At 40.2% G+C, this 22732-nt stretch overlaps 1 protein-coding gene across 2 annotated transcripts; it reads right to left on the bottom strand.

Annotated features, from left to right (window-relative positions):
• Positions 1-879: 879 nt before the first annotated feature.
• LOC120106333 (dol-P-Man:Man(5)GlcNAc(2)-PP-Dol alpha-1,3-mannosyltransferase-like) lies at positions 880-21800 on the bottom strand. Of its 2 annotated transcripts, none has more exons than XM_039119323.1 (13): positions 21562-21800; positions 21399-21433; positions 21006-21143; positions 18039-18107; positions 10978-11135; positions 10767-10833; positions 10621-10674; positions 7903-7991; positions 5363-5479; positions 4457-4575; positions 4265-4343; positions 1503-1559; positions 880-1395 (listed from the first exon to the last, which is right to left on the bottom strand). In XM_039119323.1, exons 1-13 carry the CDS (start codon positions 21695-21697, stop codon positions 1227-1229), a joined length of 1287 nt encoding a protein of 428 aa, XP_038975251.1. In that variant the 5' UTR covers positions 21698-21800; the 3' UTR covers positions 880-1226. The 2 variants fall into 2 exon arrangements, with proteins under 2 accessions (XP_038975251.1, XP_038975252.1); XM_039119324.1 differs by having other exon boundaries at positions 21006-21147; positions 21562-21695.
• Positions 21801-22732: the final 932 nt, after the last annotated feature.

Below are 22732 nucleotides of genomic sequence, written 5' to 3'. Positions count from 1 at the left end.
CTGGAGGATGATTCGGCCACGGTGATTAGCTGAATCCGCAAGGGGCCGAGTAGTCATAAAGATGTTCATCTCCTACTCCACGATATTTGGATGATGGTGAAGAAGGGTGTTACATTCCAAACTATACATGTACATCATGAGGCCAATGGAATGGCCAATTGGATAGCGGCATATGTAGCGGACCACTCAGAAGGCACCCTATGAGTTGGAGAAAGAGAGAGATGCCTAAAACACTTCGGAACCTTTTGTATTCCGATTCTACTAGATGTATTCATACCTGTGATGTATGAAATGCCAAAAAAAGTCAGATTCCGATCCATATTCATGGTGCACTCATCATGGATCATGGATATTACTCAGATAAACCTTTGTGCTTTGATCAATCACTTACATGGCGAATCACGCACATGAAATGCAAGTGGAAACTTAGCTAAGAAGCTGACTGGCTGGCTGGGGAAATACACAAGACAGCCACTCTCCGCAAAGCATGATGAAACCATATCACCTACTCTGATTTTAAAGATTAAAGGGAGACGCCTCCAATAAATTCCACTTGTTCAGGAAAATGATGAAGGTTGTCAATATTCCATCAAAAGCACTAAATATCTGTGGACACCTCTCTCCAGCAGCAGGCCTTTGCGGACGCTCATCAATGAAACTCCTCTTTGCAGACGTAGGACTCTGTTAATTTCATCTTAGGTCTACTATTAATTTGAAGCAGCTAAAAAAGAAAAAAGAAATTGACACCAGTCACCGAAGAGGGTTCACGCAATCAGAACTAATATCAGAAAGTGAAGGGGTTATCCAGGAAGATTGAAATGTCATGAGAGCACATGACAAGTGCTGCAAAAAGAAGAAAGTAATAAAACAACAACAACAACAACAACAACATTTCCTTCGCAGTCACCGATTGTCTTTGGAAATTAACTTACCCTTGGTGAGATAAAGTTTGCCCTTGAATCAATTTCTCACGCTTTCCAGGCCAAGAGCTGCAGTTAAGCACCTTTCTTGCTGTTTTAAACATGGAAATGCAGTTAACAGAAGAAGGAAAAGCATAAAATTCCTTTACAAGCATGGGAACAGCCCCAGCAATGCAGGTCATCAATACTATTCAATCAAGGCCTAAAATTGCATCCTGATACAGCTTTTTGTTGTTTGGTAAGAATTGTGATGCAGTTGGCATGGCTCAAAGATGACCAACAACTTGGTTGCTATCATGACAGAGGTCATTCCTCCTTTGTCTGGGATGGTTTTCCATCGACATAGGGATATTCACTTGGGGCAATCCAGAGGCCCCATAAAATGGAGAGATGTATACAGAGTAATAATAAAGAAGAATAAAAGTTAGAGGGAAAAATATTCCAGCAGAGCTCCACAGCAGCAAACAGAACAAGCCTGGATACCAAAGCTAAAAACATTAGAACAGATGATACTCTGCAATCACTGAGATGTGATGCTTCATCATGAATAAAAGCTAATAGCAAGTGTGCCCAGCATCGTACCGAAGAGAAGTAGGGAAAGGCGTCTTCCATAGAAGAAAAGGCAAAGAGTAGAAATACCTGTACAATTTAGAAAGATCAAATTCCATGAATACAACAAATTTTGGAAAACAATTTTCCCGGAACTGACGCAAAAAGCCATATACTTTTGCAATTTAGGGAAAGTCACCCACACTATGTCAGAGGAAGTTGGTAAGCAATACACAGCGAGATGTCAGACCCACAATTATTACAATATTAATATCTTATATCACTTCCCTAAGTATATGATGCTCACATATTAACTAACGAGAAGAGCCACATGAATGTATTCATTTATGCAAGAAATCGTCAATCACAATCTAGTAATAATTAATTATTTAACTAGGGATTGTAGCAGGAATGTGGATCAGATTCCCTGCTCTTCAAACTTCAATCTGAATTGATTTGTCCAGAAGCCAGTAATAAATAACCAAACTTCAGTTATGTATCAGATTTGGGTATTAGGTTTGGGTTGTGACTTAAGTAATGAGTATAGAAGTGGGTGGCTGGGGAACTGGAGCACCTGTAGCAGCGGGCATTAGAGGTGTAGCAGAACAGGGTCTGCAGGTGGGGTCTTACATGATTGCTACATGATTGGAGAGCCATGATGGAGGGACTTACATGAACCATCATTAAATTAGTTCCAAGGTCTTGGTGGTTCTGATGGGAGTTTCTGAAAGGAATTCTGGACTGTTGGAGAGGAATCAAGAATAAAGGAGGTGAACAATCTAGCATACATTTCTACCAATACAAGCCAACTTTAGCACAATATGGTACAGTGTACATATTTTTGCCAACCCCAAACTGGCATGGTTATAATATATGACACTTTCCTATCCATGACCAGAAATAGCAGCAAGTTTGGGCACAACATCCTTCAAATCCATATCTATTAATTTATTGTTTTTAGAAGTTTTATTTTTAGTTTATCATTTGAGCATGTAAAATCCAGATAGATATTTATACTACCAAGTACCAAAACTGCACCCAAATGCCCAACCATACCAAGTATCAAACTGGAAAAATGGGATGTAACATTGCATGACCAAAATACATGACCCACTTAACCTCACGTTCAAATCTTAGTAAGTGATTAGCATTAACTTTTTATTAGCCACAAAATGGGTTCAAATTTTGCTTCATAAATAAAATGCCCTGTGCGTAAACGCAGTGTGGAAAAAAAAGAAAAAACAAAATCTAGTTTCAGACTTCTCTGCTGCAATTTTGGTCAGAATTTACAAAGTATGGTTCTGCCAGATACAAAATCATGATATAAAGCCATGGAATGTTCTTGTAGTTTAAAGAGTGCACTATTATCCACAAGAATTTCACATTGATGCCTCTCAACGTTAAAGCCTGACCAGTTGTCTGTAAACAACATTGACTAGTAGGAATCAATGTTTTAAAAAACAGACAGGACTGGCTGGTTGAACCAGTTAAATCATCGGTCAGTAAGGTCTCCAATCTGCACACAAACCTTTTAAACTGTTTCTAATAAAAAACTGGAATGTTTTGTTTGAACTGCTTCTAATAGAAAACTGGGATACTTTGCTAAAACCATGTGAACTGCCAGTCAAACCGGTGATTCATCAGAACTTATTCTGAGTTCAAATGAACCGGACAGTTTTTGGATCACTTATAGAGTTGAGTTGGGCGATTGGAAGAGGACGCGATTGAGTTTCTCAACACTCCTCTTCATATTCCTCTACAGAGGAAATCTACGTGACTATGATAACCCAACATTGAAAAGCATTGACCGTTCAGTGTACTCTAATATTTTATGAAGAATATTAGTAAATGCACATATTTTGATAAACTTTCATAAGACATCTTTTCGTAATTGTTCAAGTTTCAACAAGTATTAATTCCTATTGTTTTCATCATTTTATCTTTTCTTATTCTATATTATTAGCTATGTTTAGCTACATATTGAGCTGTGCAGCTCACCTATATATTTATTATGTTTTACAGTGAGAGACTTCCTAAACTTACACTACCAAAAGATTTGAAGTAATTGTGGGTACATAGTGAGGCTACTACTTCGGAGAGACTCCGAGACATTTTGTGTATCTTCAAGTAGGACTTTGACCGGTGAAAAATTGTTGTACTAGAAGTGTCCAGAGGAAGCCATGTAATATACCCAATGTTCACCATACCAGTAAATACCCGTGCATACTGACTATACCAGTACCGAACTGGCCCCCATGCTGGGCATAACGATATAGCAATAGGATGGTAACAATACAAATCAGGTACCGGACAGCGAACATTGAATATACATATTAGACCCACATCATCCGATCTGACTTGACTGGATCTGAGTGGAGATCCACTCAAGTGTAGCAAAATCTAGTTCTACATTTTATTATACACTTATTTAATCTAATTTATATATTAATAATTAATATATTTTATTACATCATCATGAGGTCTTGGTTTGATTCTAGTTGACCTAATGATTGAACTAGTGAAACACGACCCCTCCAATTTTCGGTTTGATGAATGGTCCAGCTTTAAAAAATTGATAGGAATAAAACAAAATATTAGTGCAGAGATAATTTTGAATTGTGCAGAAATATCAAAGCAAGAATAAATGTTAGTTTTACCTCTGACAAATTATAAGTATCATGGCTATACACAGGGATCTTCACCCATTACAATCAGTTTTCACAGATGCACTGTGCTTTAAAGTGTTGTCTTCAAATTCATGATAGATTAATGAATTTTGATTTGGTAATGCTTACCATGAATAGAATTGGTAATGCAGAGATCGAGCACACACAATGCCGATGAAGTTCCCAACAAACATTACTGTTGTGATATCTGCGTAAATATCAGAAACAATTTAGTTTCAGTTTCACTAGATTACATAAACACTAACCAAAAATAAATGTTGTCACACTTGTAATCTTTATCTTAAAGAACTCCAAGCTTACGTTCTCTACTAAGAGTTTTGAATCTTGATTCACAAGAAAGAAACTGTCGAATAGAGAAAAGTTTTGATACAGCATTACTCAGTCTTGAATGCAACAGATGGAAAAGTCCTCCTTCATGCCTGCCATTGCCTGACACTGTCAGTATACTCTAAGCTGTCCAAAAGTCCAATAACATGGAGCAAAAATGAACCGTGCTTCAATATATTCAAAGATGGTAGATAGAACTAATTGTCACTGGGTCGAGCTGTTCTCATAGGTAAGTTTGCAGTCTGCATTTGCAGGATGTCAGAGGAAGATGGAGAATATGCCAGACTCCAGAAATTAGTCTTTTGCCATACAGATTGCATCGAGTATCTTGTGGACCAACATGTTCCCCAATCTCCTCCTGACATATCTGCATTACAGGTATGTTGCGCACAAGGGTTGTTAAATAAATTCAACTACTTAACATAAAATAGGCACCATATACATATCACTTTCATTCATTCATGCATACATATATAGTTCTCAGGGTGTGAGGATCAAGTAAAGATAATTCTGCATAAGGAGTACCTAACAACAGACTAAATAATTAATTTTGCACATTTAAGAAAAAGGAAAGATGACAACAGCAAGAAAAGTTAGTACCGCATGCTAGAAATATTATATAAATTGGGGAAAAGAGAAGAATTACCAATGAAAAAAAAATATTTTGTTAATTGTTATACATATGCGCTATGAAGAGATCATGACACCTTGCACCAGACAAAAAATGTTCTTTGATTTTTAAGTCACAAACCCAGACTGCTTGTGTAGACAAAACAATATCGGTATGTGACAGCATCAATACTCAAAAATTAGAGAAGACATGAGAAAAAGAAGAAAATTATGATGAAAATAAGCAACCATCAAGGCTCGAGTACTCACTGTGACCATCTATAATGTGCAAATACTCCAAGCAAGGTAAGATGAAGCAGCAGCAAAGCACTTGCAAATTCTTTTGATACAAAAATTTCTTCTGGAACAAATTTAAAATTTACAGACCTGAAAAAAAATGAAAATAATCATCTTGCAAAGGATTAAACTCCACATGATAAGTATGCACATCAGAAGCATGTATCTCCCATTTAGGGCTCAAATTACTCTAGGAGAAAGAAAAACCGCAGATAAGAAACAAAAGAAAAACAGTTACAGGAGATTTTGACAGTAATCATCATTTTGAGTAGCTGAAAAATCTAGATCAACATAATGCAAATTGAGAAAGAAATAAATACATACATAAATAAATAAATAAATAGATGCAAGCATGCCTACATAATTTACGGCAGCATTCATTAACAACTAAGTGGTAATATGAAATATAATATGCAATACAAGATATGAAACTCAATTGGCAACTCATACACTTTCCAGCCAAGAGAAGTTTAATGATTTTTTTTTTGGGGGGGGGGGGGGAGGGGGGTGTCAAAAAATGAATGGAAGATGCAAGAAATCTAAATTAAGAATTTATGACACAAGGAATAGGAAAAATGATAAAATAATGAATCATTATGAAATCACTTAAACTAAGATTGACCTATGACAAAGTAGGTGGCAAAGATTAGGAAGGATGCAGATGAGTAGGAGCCAGGTGTCTTTAGTAGATGTGGCACCATAGGTCAATCAGTAGGACAATGAAGCTCTGGATGCCCTTTCCATGAATCCTCCCTCTAATAATAGCTGCCTCTAAGGTATGCCACCTGCCATGGTCCTATTTACATGGCTGGATACTTGTTATATCAAACCTTGATCGATAGAGTCATAAGCATGTTTCAAAACCTTAATGTTTTGGTGAGTGAAACAAACCTAAGCATCCTGGCTTCCTTCAAACTTACTTTCACTATGAGCAGTCCTTTAACTCCTCTACAGACTATGGAAGAATATGCATGGCAAAAGGCTCAGGCCCTAGAACAAACCTAAACATGGAATCTCATTCCCATTCCATTAGAAAGATCCCATAAGCCACAAGGTGCTTTAAAAGGTCACTTCCATTGAGGTCTTTATCCAGCTTTTTCACTTTCCATTACTTACAATGTTTGCTACCTTTGCTTATGCCTGGAGATCATTTCAATTAAGCAATCAATCTTGATTCAGCAAGAGCTGCCATTATATCTATAACCCAATTTGCAATAAAATATCAGAACACTATGTAGACAACAATACAATTAACACCGATACCATTTCCATCATTAATAACATCTAGTATTTCAATGTCATAAGAAAGAAGCTGAGCAAGGTTTTCACGTTCTGGGCATAAAAATTACCTCCTCAATGCTACTTGATGTCCCAGTGGAGTGAAGCATCCGATTTAATCAAGCATGCATTTCTCATATAATGTTAGTCTTATGTAATATAATTTATAACCTGTGTATGCATATGGGCTGGTACCCCTGCTGGCAGAATAATGCATAGTTGGCTTGACTTTAACACTTGCTTCTCAAGCTCAAGAAATAACCAAATGTTGAACCACCATGCACATATTTCATGCATCAAAAACATTTAGATGCAAAAAGGAATCATATGGTCCCTCTATCAAGAAGATAAAATATTAGTATTGATGGACATAACATGTGGCACACAAGAAATTTGAGCTTAGATAGGAACATTTTACAAAAGATAATAGTCTTTGTAGTTATTGAAACAACAGATGGCCACAATAAGAAATAAATAAGAACTTCTGGAAAAGATGCCAAAAAAAAAAAGCAAACATCAAGCCCTTAAAGCAGGCAATTCAAGAAAAACAAAGTCACTTCTCATGTTTTGGAGCAAACAATGAGAATAAAAGAAAGTAGCCACAATGCCATATAGTTTGAAAATTGCAAGCATGCGTTTCATTGTCACGTATTGTGCCCTTATTGGTTACCTGATATGTGGCTCTTGTGATACCATTCCAACACACGAGTACTTGGCATGCCAATATTGAAGGGACATGGACATTGAAGGAAATGTAGCCTTGTTGATAGATACTGTACACAAGTTATGATTAGAACTATTTGAAATCTAGACTACTTTTGGGTAAGGCTACAAATAGTTCGAACATCCAGAACTTTGAGCTGTTAAGGCTCATTTAAATCATGTAAGCAATATGGTCAGCTTCAGCTCAAGCTGCTCAGACATAGCTATTCAAGCTAAGTGATGAGACATATAAATGACCAGAGCCCCAACACTAGCCTCAAAATCTCATCATTTCTACATGCAGGCTATGTTCAAACTCAGTGGGCTTATAAGCCAAGCCTAACAATGGATCTTGACCTTGGCTTATTTAACTGAAGGAACAAGCTTGAATAGGCCTGTTGTTGAACCAAGCCTAAGCTATCTACGAGTTTTGGTTCCTTCACATCACTATTATTGGGTAAGTTCTAGATTTCAATGAAACATCATATATGCTGTACAAAGAACTGTTAAGTTTCAAGCCTGGATATGTGTACCAGAAATGGATGAAGATGCGTCCAAGATTGAAGGCTCTTGAAATGTACCCAATCGGATGTGTTAACAAGAAAGGCAAACCCAAAAGAATCTGCAAATTATTCAACAAACTAAGCTTTATTTAATTTTTTTAAAATATGGAAACAAATGGCTCTAAACTTGATACTTGATCACTTTGGCAACTTGTCAAGTAGATAGTTACATCCACTTAACCTTTTCAGAAACAGGAAAATATAAAAGAAATAAAGTAACTAATTCTCTATTAGAAGAATGAAAACAATGCATGAGAAAAATAATACTAAATTATCAACCACAATGTAGTAATCATGGACAAAACTGAATCTTACACCATGCTAAAACATATAGAAAAAATCTTTAAAGTTTAAGCCATAAAGCCCGTCAAAACCAATTCAGAAATCTCAGGCTCTAAATTGTTTCTTATCTCAATGAGATTGACCCATCATTTCAGAATATAGAATATATATTTACAAAACTACCAAGTACCAACCATATTGCCGCATTGATAAGAAATCTTATAGAATATTTAAGAATCCTGCACTGTTTTGACATACATCTTTTGCATTATTAGACTTTTACTGTGTCTCATAACAGGTATTAAAATGTATCAGCAAGAATTGGATTGCTTATTTCATAGATATTTTAAGTTTGACAATTTTAGCAATAACCAGATCATAAATATTTTTACTGAAGATTGGATTGCTTATTTCAGCAGAAACAGTAACAAAAATGAGTCCCAAGTCAAAGTTGATGGTCAATGAGAAACCATGTGATAAGTAATATAATTATATTGATATTGTACACAAGGACACACCAACAGAAAGGTGGACAAAGTACATATCTAATGAAATTAGAAACAACAGTATGAAGCAGAGAGTTCTTTTAGAGAGTTGTGAATGGTACATGCCTTTCCAGAATTAAATCAATACTTTGTAAGACATATAGTAAGGCCCAGAACATTGCATGATCAATATATCGGGCAATATAGAAAGCCCCAGCATGCTGTCATCATTCATTACCACCATACAAATCTTCTCCCATCAAAAAGATGTTTTAAGGTTTCATCCCAAACTCCAATATCAAAATCAAAACATGTTGATTTTAGCCAAAACCAATTGGAAACAGGTTCAGTCAAAGTTTTGGGCAGAAATAACTTATGGGACAAATTAAGTGCATATATGAGCTATTTTTGCTAATTCTTTGTCACCTCTTTATTTCTTTATGTGTTGGGAAGCATGTTTTCCAGATGAGGCTCAAATTACAAGAGTTGTAAGTAGATTTGGAAGCATTTTAGTGTTAGTCTCCAAAGAGATTAGATGAAGTTAAATATTTTTTCGCATAACTTTGACAATCCTGAAACTCAAATCTCATTAACATCTAAATTGTCGATATTAGGTTTTAATAATCTATTTCAAGGAAAAATGTTGTTTCAGTGCAAAACAACCAAAATGATACATCTAAAGATCCCCAAACCATACAATATATCTTACACTAATGTTTAACTTGAACTATTTAGTAATTTATATTTCCTCTGATTTTAATTGATTTTCAGCCAAAACTATCAAGAATGAAACTTGTTTATCCAGCCAAAACCAAAACCGAGTCTTTGAACCTTGCATCAAAACAAATCAGCTATGGAGCACAATAGCAAGATAAGAAAGATTCGCTAAAGAATTGCACAGATTTTTAAGATTTGGCTATCCATCTGACATCAGCAGTCAAGTTCTAGATATAGCAACTTTAGACAAGATAACAGGAGTTTCCCGTTCAACTTAAAAATCCATTTAGTAGGTAACCACACCTATCTTATAATCAAAATTCAAGCTTACAAAGCTAGGAAGCAGCGTAATGAAATTCCCCCATAACCGGAAAGCAACTAGATAAAAAGGAAGAGGACAAGTGATATAGAAAGTTATATTTATCTCTAAAGCACCAAATATAAACCAAAGAGTCAAACTGAAACAAATAATCACTTGAAATATAGTGGAAAGGCCAGCACATGAGATGAAAACATGAAGATGTATATTGGGCAAAACCAAGATAGATCAGATGAGGAATAAGATCAGAAGAAGCATATGAGTTATACCAATTGAGAACAATGTTACAGAAGGCTATAAGGAGATATGATATAAGTAAAATGAGGAGATTCTGATAAGTATAGGGATTAGATTTGTGCAAAGAATCAAACATCTATATATATATATATATATAGATGTTTGATTCTTTGCACAAATCTAATCCCTATACTTATCAGAATCTCCTATATAAAGCAGTTGAAAAAAAGAAAAGAATTTGGCATGGATGGAAGTTGAAAGAAACAAAATGGTATAGCTAGCAATGCAAGCAAATTTCTAAAATAAAATGTAAAGGAGGATTTATAAGGGCAACCCCAAGCAAACAAAAAGAGAGAGAGAGAAAAGAAAAAGAATTCATCATAGTCATAGATATCTAGATTGCCTACTACCACCAGAAAATAGTAATAAACAATTAAATATGCTTCTGTAGTATAAGGTATACATGAGATATACAAACTTATAATGCATGCAAACAAACGCAGTATCAAGTAGTGTTAAGATTCTCTAAAAAATCCCAGTGAAGAAGGATAATCAGTGCCCCAACAAATTCTGAAGACATACAAGCAAAAGTTGTATAATATAATTTCTTAACCTGATAAAACAAGACTAAGATGTGCGCAAATATACCTGCAATGATGCAGCACCCAGCAAGGCAGAAAAAACCCCCTGAATAGTCATACCCTGCATCAAAAATGTTTCTAAGCACATCATGTGTTAAATACAAAACAGTAAACAAAGACATCCCATCAATATCTTTTAGTTAGTCAGTATACCTTCAACATGAGTAGAAACAAGGAGGGAGCATAAAGAAGCACATTCATCTTAATTGATACAGCACCACTGTGATCAGGGGAAAGCAACAGAAAAATAAAATCATAGCATCAATATTTTTACATGCGAAGAGAAATGCATAAGTTAGTTGAGTTATTCCCAATGCTGCTTGAATCATCAACAAGAAAATATAATAAATAAAATAAAGATTACCTGAAAATGATCAAAGCCAGATGCCACTTTTGATAAAGAAGCAAAGCTAGGGAACAGTGGAGAAGGGTCATTGCAAAACAGTCATTAAAGAGACGAAGAATAAATATGGAATGGATTCTCTTCGACAAACATAGCAACCCAAGACCCCACCATGGAAGCTGCCACAATCATTCAATCATGAGGAGAACTAAGCTATAGCGGCTTGGAAAAAAAGGGCAAAAATTGCAATAGCCGCAAAGACAAATGAATGTAACGCCTAAGAGAAAAAAGTAAATTAAAGCATTATTGCATATTGCACCTAAAAATAGTTAGATATGTTGAGAGAAAAAGTAAAGAATGGCTGAGACATCTTCAACGTTTTACAGCCCGCAAACACTTTCTTCAACATAAAACAGAAGGTTATCTCAACCAAAATATTTAATAGCCAATGTGTGTGCCTATAATCCAAGGCATCCATAACCTAGTCATCTGTAAGCATGTAAGTAGTGAAAGATAATCCAGCTAATAGAACTGGACTTCAGAAAACCTTCAAATGGACCATTTATGAACTTCAAATGGGAGCCAAATGGATGAAAAGAGGATCGTCTTTTGTTATTATAGCAAACATTCCCCTAGATCAGAGGTATTTGAGGATCAGGAATGCTAGTTATATGTGATGGGGGGGAAAGTGGACCACCCCACAAGATGCAATTAAAGCACCTGAATCCGACGACAGGCGCAATCCCAATAAGGATGGCCTCGCCAAGCACGGCATCAACAAACACGACCTGGGCAGGCACGACCTCGATAGGCATGACCTCAGCAGGCATAACTTTGGCAGGAATGACTTCGGCATGCATGGTCTCGATTGAGCAAAGCCCGATTGACCTCGAGCCGACCCCGACTCCACCAACAGTCAAGCCAGTCCGCCTAAGGAAAGGACTGTCAAATCCTCCATACCCAGGATTAAATCCTGCAATCTCTGCTTCAACGGCTGTCAATATTTAAATTCATGCAATCTCAACTGATCGCCAGCTAGCCCGAAATCTCGGGCCGTTTAAGGTAACTCATTTAAACCAAGATTCGCGCAATCATGCCCGATTGCGTGTAACTGCTACACCCCCTTCAATAAGAAAGAGGGGAAAACTCTAGGAAGGAATCCTCTCCCCGGGCTAGAAAATACCTCTCCATTATCTCCCTTATCTCCCTTATCTCCATTATCTCCAAAGCCCCTCTCTGACTTAAGCATCGGAACCTCCGGCCAAAGGCTTTTTGCAAATCCGCCAGAGACAGCCGTCAGCAGAAGCGCCTCCTCCTCGGCTTGCGGTCGCCCCCGGGTCTATTTTCCAGCAACAGTTGATGCTAGAGTAAGGGGACCGAGTCGTGATCATGAGACTAAGGAGCAGAGGAGCTTCTAATGCTTCCAAGCATCGTGCACCAAGCCCTGGACGCTCAGTCCAGAATCCACCACCAAGGCCTCCGACAGATCAAGTTCCGCAAATCCAACTTGAACAATTCAATGTGCTGGTACAGCAAGTCCAAGCGCTAGCCACCGCAGTCCAAAGTTTGCAACAAGTGGGAGGCCCTCTTGTGCCGCCTCCACAAGTCCACATCCGATCAGCACTCCCTCCAAACGGGCCTGTGTCCCTAGGCCGTGATCCCCATTGTTCCTTGAGGATCAATAATGGGGAAAGGCGTCGTCACCAGGGTTCTTCCCGAGCGTCCCCCCGGGGGGAGCCACCGAAGAGTCGTCAGGATAGGAGGCCGCAGCCTTCTGAAGCTGGATCGACCTCGGGTCATTCAGTACCGGGACCAACCACCACGGCGACTTTTCAAGGCGGAGAGCTCGACAAGAAGGTCGAAGAGCTCGAATGGCAAATCGAGGCGCTCCGGGATCAAAAAGTAAGGCGTGAGACCCTGATTTTACCACCAAATCGCCTTTCTCCTGCCTGATCGAGCACGAGCCAAGTCTCCCTCGACTTCGGGTACGATATAATGACGTCCAGACCAAGCTCGGGATGCCCCGCTGTGTCGACCGTGAGCCAAGTCTCCCTCGATATCGGGTACGACCTAATGACGTTTCGACCAAGCTTGGGACGCTCCGCTGCGTCGACCGCGAGCCAAGTCTCCCTCGATCTCGGGTACGACCTAATGACGTCCTGACCAAGCTCGGGACGCACCGATGCGTCGACCGCGAGCCAAGTCTTCCCCGACCTCGGGCACAACCTAATGACATCCCGACCAAGCTTGGGACGACCCGCTGCGTTGACCGCGAGCCAAGTCTCCCTCGACCTCGGGCACTACTGAACGGAGATCCGACTACAATTCGGGATGCCTAAGGCAGATACTACGGGTCGAAGGGCACTTAAGTTCCAATGGCCGAATAGCAGCCCGACCTCGACCCACACTACGACTAGATCCGAGCCTGAAGACTTAGTGAAATTCTTCAAAAAACGTCGGAATCACATTCAAAAGCAGAAGACGCGCGAAATCCTGCCCAAACAATCGAAGACAGAGGATTCGCCAAAAACACAAGAGATAAGTTCAAAGATATACAAGAGAATTGAAGAAAATGAGTTCTTTATTGATGAAGAGCCCTAAGGCCAAATACAAAGACACTGACTCTGAAGTCGGCCCGCTTAGCCGAACAATGGATCTAGCGGCCGACCTCCTTTACAAACAACAACAAAGGAAAAAGAAAAGAGAAAGCAGCAAAACTTCAGGTCGCCCCTGAAGTGGAGGCCTCGGCGCCAACCCCGTCGCCTGCTGGAGGAGCCTCGGGAGCTACTTCGGGGGCACACTCTGGCACCACCTCAAATGGAATCTTGCGGGTGACCTCCGGAGCCATCTTGGCTTCAACCTCAGGAGCCGCCTCGGTCTCGGCCTCAACAGTTACAGGGGTAGGACTCTCAGGAGCGTTGTCATCCTCCTCAGCCTCATCTGCATCGTCCTCAGCGGCCCCGAACAGACGAGGCCGAAGGTTGCTGAAGTCGAGCTTGGGGCAGAGCCTCAGCACTTGGGCCCGAAAGTCCTCGAAGCTGCGAATGAGCCTGTCGACCGCCTCCTCCTCGAGCTCCTCTCGGTACTCGGCCGACTCGCGGAAGATTTGCATCGCGTTCCGAGCGTCCTCCACCGCCTTCTCTCGAGCCTCGAGCTGCTCGATCTTCAGGCGAAGGATCCCCACCTCGTATTTTTGCCCAGCGAGCTCAGACTGGGCGTCGGCTAGGCGCGCCTCGGCAGCATAGAGAGTCGACCTGGTGAGGGTGTGTGAAGCTTCCTCCTCCTCGAGGCACTCGGCCTTGAGTTTGAGCTCGGACTCGAGGGCCTCCGCCCTCGTGGTGGACTCCTTCCACCTGGCCTCACCCCCGACAAGCTTCTTCTCCGCGACCTCCCGTCCTCTCTGGCTCCTCCGGAACTGGCTCTGGTAGTCAGCCACCGCAGAGACTAACACGTCAATTTCATGGAGGTGTTGAAATGAGGAGTAAAAGTTAGCCGACATTAAAAACTTGGAAGGATATGAAAGTGAAAGTATGAGAAAAACTTACTCAGACGGCGGAACAGTAGGCCTGATCAACAAACTTGCTGACCCCACCAGCTTTGAGCTCGGCTCAGTCAGCTGGAAGCAGTGCGCAGTGGATGACCTCACGGGCGACTTCGGCGTTATGGAGGGCCAAGTCGTCCTTACAGATCGACCACTCAGGGCAGTAGGGCCTCCTCTCAGGGCGATCTTCAACCCTTGAAGAGCTCGGGAGGTCGGGTCTCGAAGAGCTCGGGAAAGGAGCGTGGGAAGAGCTCGGAACCCCGAGGCCGCTACCCGGCTCGGGTCCTGAGCGCCGCAGACGAATGACCCTGCGGACTTCGAAAAAGCCCGCGGACGGGCAAGCACAGGCTGATGGTTCCTCTACGGCCTCGGAGGGGGTCGCGCGCTCGGCAGGAGTTGCGCGCTCGGCAGGAGGAGCCTCTTCCAATCTAGGCTCCTCTACCTTCTTCTGGTTGTTCTTCCGAACCAGCTGGGGGGCCTCCGGCCTCAAGATCTTCAACCTCCACCGGAGCAGAGGTCGAGGCCAGCCTAAGCTTCTTCTTAGGCATGGGGCGAGCTTCGCCTACCTCGGTCGCCCTCTTATTATACCTGGCAAGAAGGACCTCATTGCTGGACACCATCCTTGCGATTTCTGAAAAAGAAAAAAAAAATTCAAGTCTCAGACTAGCTCAAAAAAGAGAAAAGTATAGAAAAGCGGAAGAAAACGAAGGACGACGAAATGAAGGGAGGAGCAGTATGACCGCCCTTACCCTCAGGGCGCGTCGAGCTCAGGCCGACGTTCACCAAGGTCTCCTTGCTCAGGAGGTCGTTCAGAAGGATGTCCCCATTCAAACTGCGAAGAGCATCAAGAATTTTCTGCTTGTTCGCGATCAGTTCGGGGGTCTTGTTATTGGCCTTGAGTCGTGGCAGGTCCCACGATGGATCGAACCCCCATAGACGCTCGGAGGAAAGAAAGAAAATTTTCTCCTTCCACCCACGAATGAAAGAAGGAGCACCTCGGAAGAATGGCCGACCTTCTCGGAGGGCAAAGTACAGCCATCCTCCATCCGCAGGGTTTGACTTCAGCATGAAACACCCGTAGAAGACATTTACCGAGGTGGGTATTCCATAAGCCAGGCAGAGGGACAGGAAGCCGATAATCGTCCTCCACGAGTTTGGAGCGAGCTGTGCTGGAACGAGACGATACATCGTCAGCAGCTCATTCACAAACTCGTGCAGGGGGCATCTCAGACCGGCCTGAAGTGTCTCCCAGTACACTCCAATCCGACCTAGGGAGGGTCTCGTGGCCCGGTGCTCCGGCCTCGCGAGCTCGAAAGCGAACCCGTGCGGAAAGAAGAATTGGGTCTGAAGCATGCCCAGTTCCTCCTCCGTCAGGTTCGACCCGACTCTGTCCGGGCCGTGGCCCTCCTACAGCTCGACCTCCCTCCTACCGGAAGGAGTCCCAACAAAAGATGAAGCACCGCCCGACATTTGTCCCGCTCACGAAATTAACAAAAAAAAGAGAGAGGAAGAAGGATGAGGAAGAGAAAGCAAGCCTCCAAGCAGGCGTGAGTGGGAGACTTACCGTGGTCCTCGCCGAAAGCACCGACGGCTAGAAATGGAAAATCAAGAAGAACTTCTAGAAAATACTCAGAGGCACCTTCGGGGAAGACTAGACAACAGTCGAAGTAAAGTAAAATGGAGAAAGAAGAAGGCAAAGGCAAAGACTGTGGCGGCCAAATGAAGGTCCTTAGGGCTGGGCTGGGGTTTATATAGACCCTCCCAACGGATTGGATCGACAAAAGCAAGCCGCGTCTCCCGTCCAGATCATACCACGTGTCAGCCTCGAAGATCGGCCCAGCGTATCAACCTGGATCGCTGCTTTAAAGGTAAAATGGGAGCAGTCGTCTCTTCGATCACTGGAGTCCCATTGTGAAGCCACAGTACAAATCGCCTCGAAAGACAGAAAGCCGCCTCGCGCCTTCATTAAAAACATCTAAAAGCGTCTTTTTCCCTCCTTTCAAAAGGACAAAATGATTGGAAGCCGCCTAAATCTCATCAGCATGACAGAATTAGCTACTTCCTTTGTCCGAACTTGAAAACGGCTCGAACTCGAAAGTCGGAAGGTAGTGATGGGGGGAAAAGTGGACCACCCCACAGGATGCAATTAAAGCACCTGAATCTGACGACAGATGCAATCCCAATAAGGATGGCCTCGCCAAGCACGGCATCAACAAACACGACCTCGGCAGGCACGACCTCGGCACGCATGGTCTCGGCTGAGAAAAGCTCGATTGACCTCGAGCTGACCCCGACTCCACCAACAGTCAAGCCAGTCCGCCTAAGGAAAGGACCATCAAATCCTCCATACACGAGATTAAATCCCGCAATCTCCACTTCAACGGCTGTCAATATTTGAATTCACGCAATCTCAATTGATCGCCGGCTAGCCCGAAATCTCGGACCGTTTAAGGTAGCTCATTTAAACCAAGATTCGCGCAATCACGCCAGATTGTGTGTAACCGCTACACCCCCTCCTATAAGGAGGAAAAAGCTCTAGGGGGAATCATCTCTCCTGGCCAAAAAATACCTCTCCATAATCTTCATTATCTCCAAAGCCCCTCTCTGACTTAAGCATTGGAGGACCTTCGCCAAAACCCCCGGCCAAAGGTTTCTTGCAGGTCTGCCGGAGATAGCCGTCCGCCACTGCACCGGTAGCAGAAGCGCCTCCCACTCGGCTCGCGGTCACCCCCGGGTCTATTTTCCAGCAACAATATGTTTGTGACTGAATGTGAAAAGAGGGCTATTGGTACACTGTTACAGCATAGTCTCTTAGAATGGAAGTATTTCAGGATCAGCAGTGCTAGTTGTGTGAGCGTGTCTGATCAAGGATAACCAGAATACAACTGGAAGTATTTTTCGTATGTTGACCAAATAGAATGAACAATATCCTAAGAAGTGTAATTTCTCTCTTTCTACGTACATCTAGATAGAGAGAGTGTACATCTAACAAATTACTATACACACCACCACTCTGTGGTGTCGCACAACATGTGCAAAGAAAGACAGTTGATACTTTAACATGTCACAATTTCATCCAACAACTGCTCCATCAACCCAACGAATTAATTTTGTGAACAATAAAAAACATGCAACAATAATTAATTGAATTAGTAGGAACGTGTTGGACATTTCTCAATACTCTTCTGAACAATCAAAAAGGTTGAAGCAGCCTGCTAAGAGACAGTATAAACATTCTACATATCCAAGAAACATGAAATCAACCAAGCAGCAAAGAGATGCATAAAAAATAAACACAAGTGTACAATACTTCAGATGGTCTACTGGTAATCACACCTTTAATGTGCTGATGTAAATTGATCATGCTACAAGCATAGGCAGGATAACAAAGAGCAAAACCTTCCCATTCTGTTTAATAAAAAATATTCATACATATCAACAGAATAATGCCGAGATTAACAATGTACAAAATTCCAAATAAAATTTGCAAAGCCACAAGGCATCATATAAGCAGAGTTTTGAAAAATAAAAATTCTCTTACCGTGTCATTCTTTATATATATCAACAGAATAATGCCCAGATTAACAATGTATAAAATTCCAAATAAAATCTGCAATGACAAAAAATATCATATAAGAAGAGTTTTGAAAAACAACAAAATAAATATTTAATAATTAAACTAACAACAGATCTACAAATGAGGGTACCGCAAATCTTACATCCAATCTAACATGTTAAATATCAAGGTACCTTAAAGGCTTAAACAAATGATTATGCCTAGTTTATGATAAATAGGAGGAAAAGAAAGAAAACTGTTTTGACCATGTATTGCTGCTAGCAGTCCTATCATACAAGGATACTATTCATTCTCTTGGAAAACATAGAGTTAAGCTTTGAAAATAAATGGCATGAAGCAAATGGTCAGGGAAAAATGATTGCTGCAAGGTGTATATGCATATAGAATTTGTATATATACATAAAATTATGCATCTAAAATTTACATGATAAAATAGAATGTGAATAGTTATCCTTGGTATGTGTATGTATACATAAATATGCATCTAATATTGCCACGATGCATAAGAATGCGTGCAGTTATCCTCAGTATTATTTTGGGTTCTTAGTTGCTAAATTTAACAGGTTTCCCTATTTCTATTTGAACAAATGATGATTATGATGATGATGTCATTGATCTTTTAGTGATATCATTCAATTAGTATATATTTAAAAATTACTGCTTCAGAAGTGGATATAAGATCATGATAACAAGATAACTGTGGTCTTCATATACTGTTTATGCATCATTACCCTACCTAGACACTATTCAACTTTATACATGAGCATGAAACTATGTAAGCATCTGTGTTTTATAGTCACCAATAATAAACTAAGATGAATAAACTCTTGCTAATGCAAACTCACTGATCAGGGTATTTCATAATTTTATTTCCTGACAATAAAAGCTTCCAGTCCTTCTAGAAAATAACTGACTTTGAAGTTGCTGCATTGATTTCCAATCATACTTGCAACTTTAATGGTGAAAATATAATGCATGATACCGAGTTCCTCCACATGGCATGTATCACCCATTGTTGCATTATATATTACCATTCCAGAATACACCTAAATAGGCTTGTCTTGCAATACAATAAATCTAATAAGCAAATGTGAATTCCATCTGAGTTACTTTATCCAAATCCAAGACATTGGATCTGAACTCTAACCATTTTGAACACATTAAAGTGAAAACATCTCTATATATCCTGTGTTAAAAGTCTCACTCAAATTTAAATTTAAAATAGATATGATCTTCCAGAGTGCACTGAAACAACCTGTATACCTTTGACGATGCAAATGGAATGGGGCTAGCCCTAAGGCTACATGGATTTCTGGGGCCATAATGGAGCCTGGCTAGGAAGGAGGTGACAATGACTTATGATGTCAATGCTAGGTTAGCAAGAATATGGGCATGGACCAAGGGCACGTCAAGAGACAGCAACAATCACCAAGGTTATTGAGGATGGCAGCCAGGCAACCCCCAATGCACAATGATTGATGAGTACAGATAGCCAAAGTCCCAATTAGAGAATGTGAGTAAAGCAATCCAACTGGCAGAACTTAAGGGAGGTGCCAATGATAGCAAAAAAACAGGGGAATATAGGGCGGGATGAAGGGGAGTATAGAAGGCAGGATAGACTAGGTTGTTGAGTTATTTTAATTTGTACGCAAGTATCATATTTATTTTAATTTTATGTCATATAATGTAATATTGTACATTTTTCTTCATGAGATTATATTTCATTTCAAGATATCAGTGATAGGAACATAAAAAACATTTGAAAGAAAGCATGTACATTGTGAGTCCCATCCAATATAAGATTTTGTATGTTATTAATATAACCTAAGGGGGCCTGCTTGGGCATTCCTGCAGGAATATTTTGCAAGAATCGAGCTTGTTGGCCCACTTAGTATCCGATCTTCAAAGGGCCTATCCAAATCCTAGCCTCAAATCCTAGCCTAAATCCCAGCTTGTGGGCCTATTGGTCTGCAGGAAGAAACAAAGACCCATGGAGGGTTTTTTTCTTTCTTCTGCAGAATTCGATTTGTGGGGGTGTTAGGTTGATACGGGCAATACCCAAATAGGCCGCTGAATCCATGGATCCAGCAGTAAAACTAGCCCATCCTGCTAGATATTCCAAACAGGCCCTGACAGATAGACTCCCACTTCTGGCTAGTGAATTCCTCTTGTTTCTCTGCCTTGGAAAGAGAAATACAAAGGCAAGAGGGGCTCATCATCCATCAAAAAAGGGAGAATGTATAGAGGAGTGGAAAGTGAAGATTTGTGTTGTCTTTCAACTGGTCTAAGAAGCTTGAATTATAATAATTATGATATTTGAACGTTAAGTGGTAATAGAATATATTGGTGACTTGGGAAAGTACTTTTTTACATTCCCACCTTGTGGTCTGTGCCTTTTTTTTCCAGCACCTATTTTCCTATCATTGTGTATAATGATTGTTCTGCAAATGTTCTTAAATTCAGAAATAGATGGCTAGGGTTTTTCTAACAATGAATTTCTGTTTCAAAGTTCTTGGTCAATTAGCTTAATTTCTGTTTTATTTCAGAGAAAATCATGAATTCCTAGAATCAAAGTCCCAAACTCATGACAAAACTGTTCTCCAAAAATTTTTAAAAACTAGAATACACCATTTTCACGCAATTTTAGGGTTTCAAAAACCTTCAATATTGAGTACTGTTGCTCAACATCAAGCAACTCTTTAGAAATTTGTGTAAGAAGAAAACACTTATGAAGGTTCTACAAAGAAAAGGTGTAAGCATTGCAAACCAAGAAACTGAAGAAAATGCACGTAAATAGTAGCACATTATTAGAGCTATTAAAGAATAGGAACTTTCAGCACATACCATCTTCATGTATTTTGCATTGAAAACATTCAAGAAACATTAAAATTGAATTTTATTTAAAAAAATCAAGATGCCGTGATGTTTCACCTGAGCAGGAAAGACCTGCCCGCCAGTTATAAACTTGATGGCAGAGTAGACGTAGAGAAACCCCGCTGGATAAACCAAAGGCCCTGTGTCCCCTTCCAGCTTCGTGTAGTCCCTCCCTCCACCAAGAAACCCATCTACCTGCCTTCCACACGATACGGAACCATCAAAAAAATTCAAAAGAAAGATCTCCACTAACCAAGATTCTAACTTTCTTGGTACGAGTGGACGCACCGAACAAAATTCCAAATTTCTCGACAATCAGAAGGATCCGAAAGGAAAGATCATCTCTAAACAAGATTCAAGCTTTCTTGGAAACAATGGATGCACAAAACAAGATTCGTAATTTCTTGTAAAGATTTAATGAAACTGAGGTTCGTTTCACGGGATCTTTACCTGAGACATGTAGGCATCCCAATCTATCTTGGTATCTGAATCGAAGGAAAGCGTTGAAAACGAAAAGAAAGGAGACAAAAAAAAGTCAGAAACAGATCAAAATTAGCTAAATAAGAGAGAAAGAATTGAAAAGACAAGATCAAAGATAGCTGTTTTCTCTTACATGGGACGTAGCATATGATGAGGGAGACCAAGATTGAATCAAGAATCAGCAAGGCCGAAGCGAAGAGTGGCTTTGAAATCGTGGGTCCGCTGAGGGCTGCGCAGGGTTTCTTACCGACCGATTTGACTCCGGCCATGGCGTCGGGGAGAGGGTTTTGAAGGACCCCTCCTCTGTTCCGCTCTGCCGCTACTCACTGCAAATCTTCGACTCCTGCCGCCCGCCTCTCTCTCTTGTCGTTCTTGATTTATGACCCTTGCTTGGGGTGGAGCTCCACCGAGTTAGGATGCCAAATATGAAGTCGGCGGTCGTCGCCGACTTAGTGCAGAATTTTTTTCATAAATGCCCTTTTTTGGGTAAATGCCTAAAGTCTCTCTCTTTCCTCTTTTTTTTTTTTTTTTTTTTTTTTTTTTTTTTTTTTTTTTTTTTTTTTTGACAGAAGCGTGTAAAAGACAGGTTTCCAATCGACCTTGACTCACTCAGTTTCTTGAAACTCGATTCGAGTTGTCTGATGGGATTGTCTTGAGCACTAACTACAGTTCATTTCAATATAATCTCTTTTCAGATTTTTTTTTTCCAAATAATTGGTGCTTTTTTTTTCTAGTATACATATATTTGTAGGCATACGGATGTGCGTGCATGTAACTATATAATGTATGTATGTATGTATGTGTGTATATTTAGATATTTTCAAGTTCAATCTTGGAATTTTTAAACTATGATTAGTGAAATTATTTGATAATTTGCACTAGTATAACTAGCGCATCATTTAAATATTTTAATGGCCCAGAAGAAGGTCATATGCATGATATAGTGGACTATCGTTGCTGAGATTATATGTTCTATTAAATGTGCCATAAATCAAGGATTGTTAAATGTGATTGGTTCTTCGCTTGCATAAATTAGACAGCTTATTTGGATTTTAGAAATAAATATTTAACATAGTGCTACAATTTTCATCTCACATTGTTCTTTCGAATCAGATTTAATAATATATTTTCTTCAAGTGGGCCAATACATGATTTAAAGTTGTCGAACTTGATTTCTCACTCATTCTCCGGATAGAATTTATTACAAAATATACCGTGTGTGTTGTCCTACAGATATATATATATATATATATATATAATCATATGCATGTAATAAAGTGCAAGTTACGCCATGCACTAGATAT

The sequence above is a fragment of the Phoenix dactylifera genome, unplaced genomic scaffold (assembly GCF_009389715.1).
Source record: "Phoenix dactylifera cultivar Barhee BC4 unplaced genomic scaffold, palm_55x_up_171113_PBpolish2nd_filt_p 000529F, whole genome shotgun sequence".
In the NCBI taxonomy this organism is placed as follows: Eukaryota; Viridiplantae; Streptophyta; class Magnoliopsida; order Arecales; family Arecaceae; genus Phoenix; species Phoenix dactylifera.
Note: the sequence above shows the minus strand (reverse complement) of the source record. Positions and strands in the feature narration are given on the sequence as shown.

Coding starts and splice junctions, on each gene's coding strand:
- LOC120106333 (XM_039119323.1), bottom strand. CDS start 21,697: ATGGCCGGAGTCAAATCGGTCGGTAAGAAACCCTGCGCAGCCCTCAGC. Junction 7,992..10,620: donor TGGGTGCTGCATCATTGCAG/GTATATTTGCGC, acceptor AATAATTTGCAG/ATTCTTTTGGGTTTGCCTTT. Junction 4,344..4,456: donor CAAAACTCTTAGTAGAGAAC/GTAAGCTTGGAG, acceptor ATATTTACGCAG/ATATCACAACAGTAATGTTT.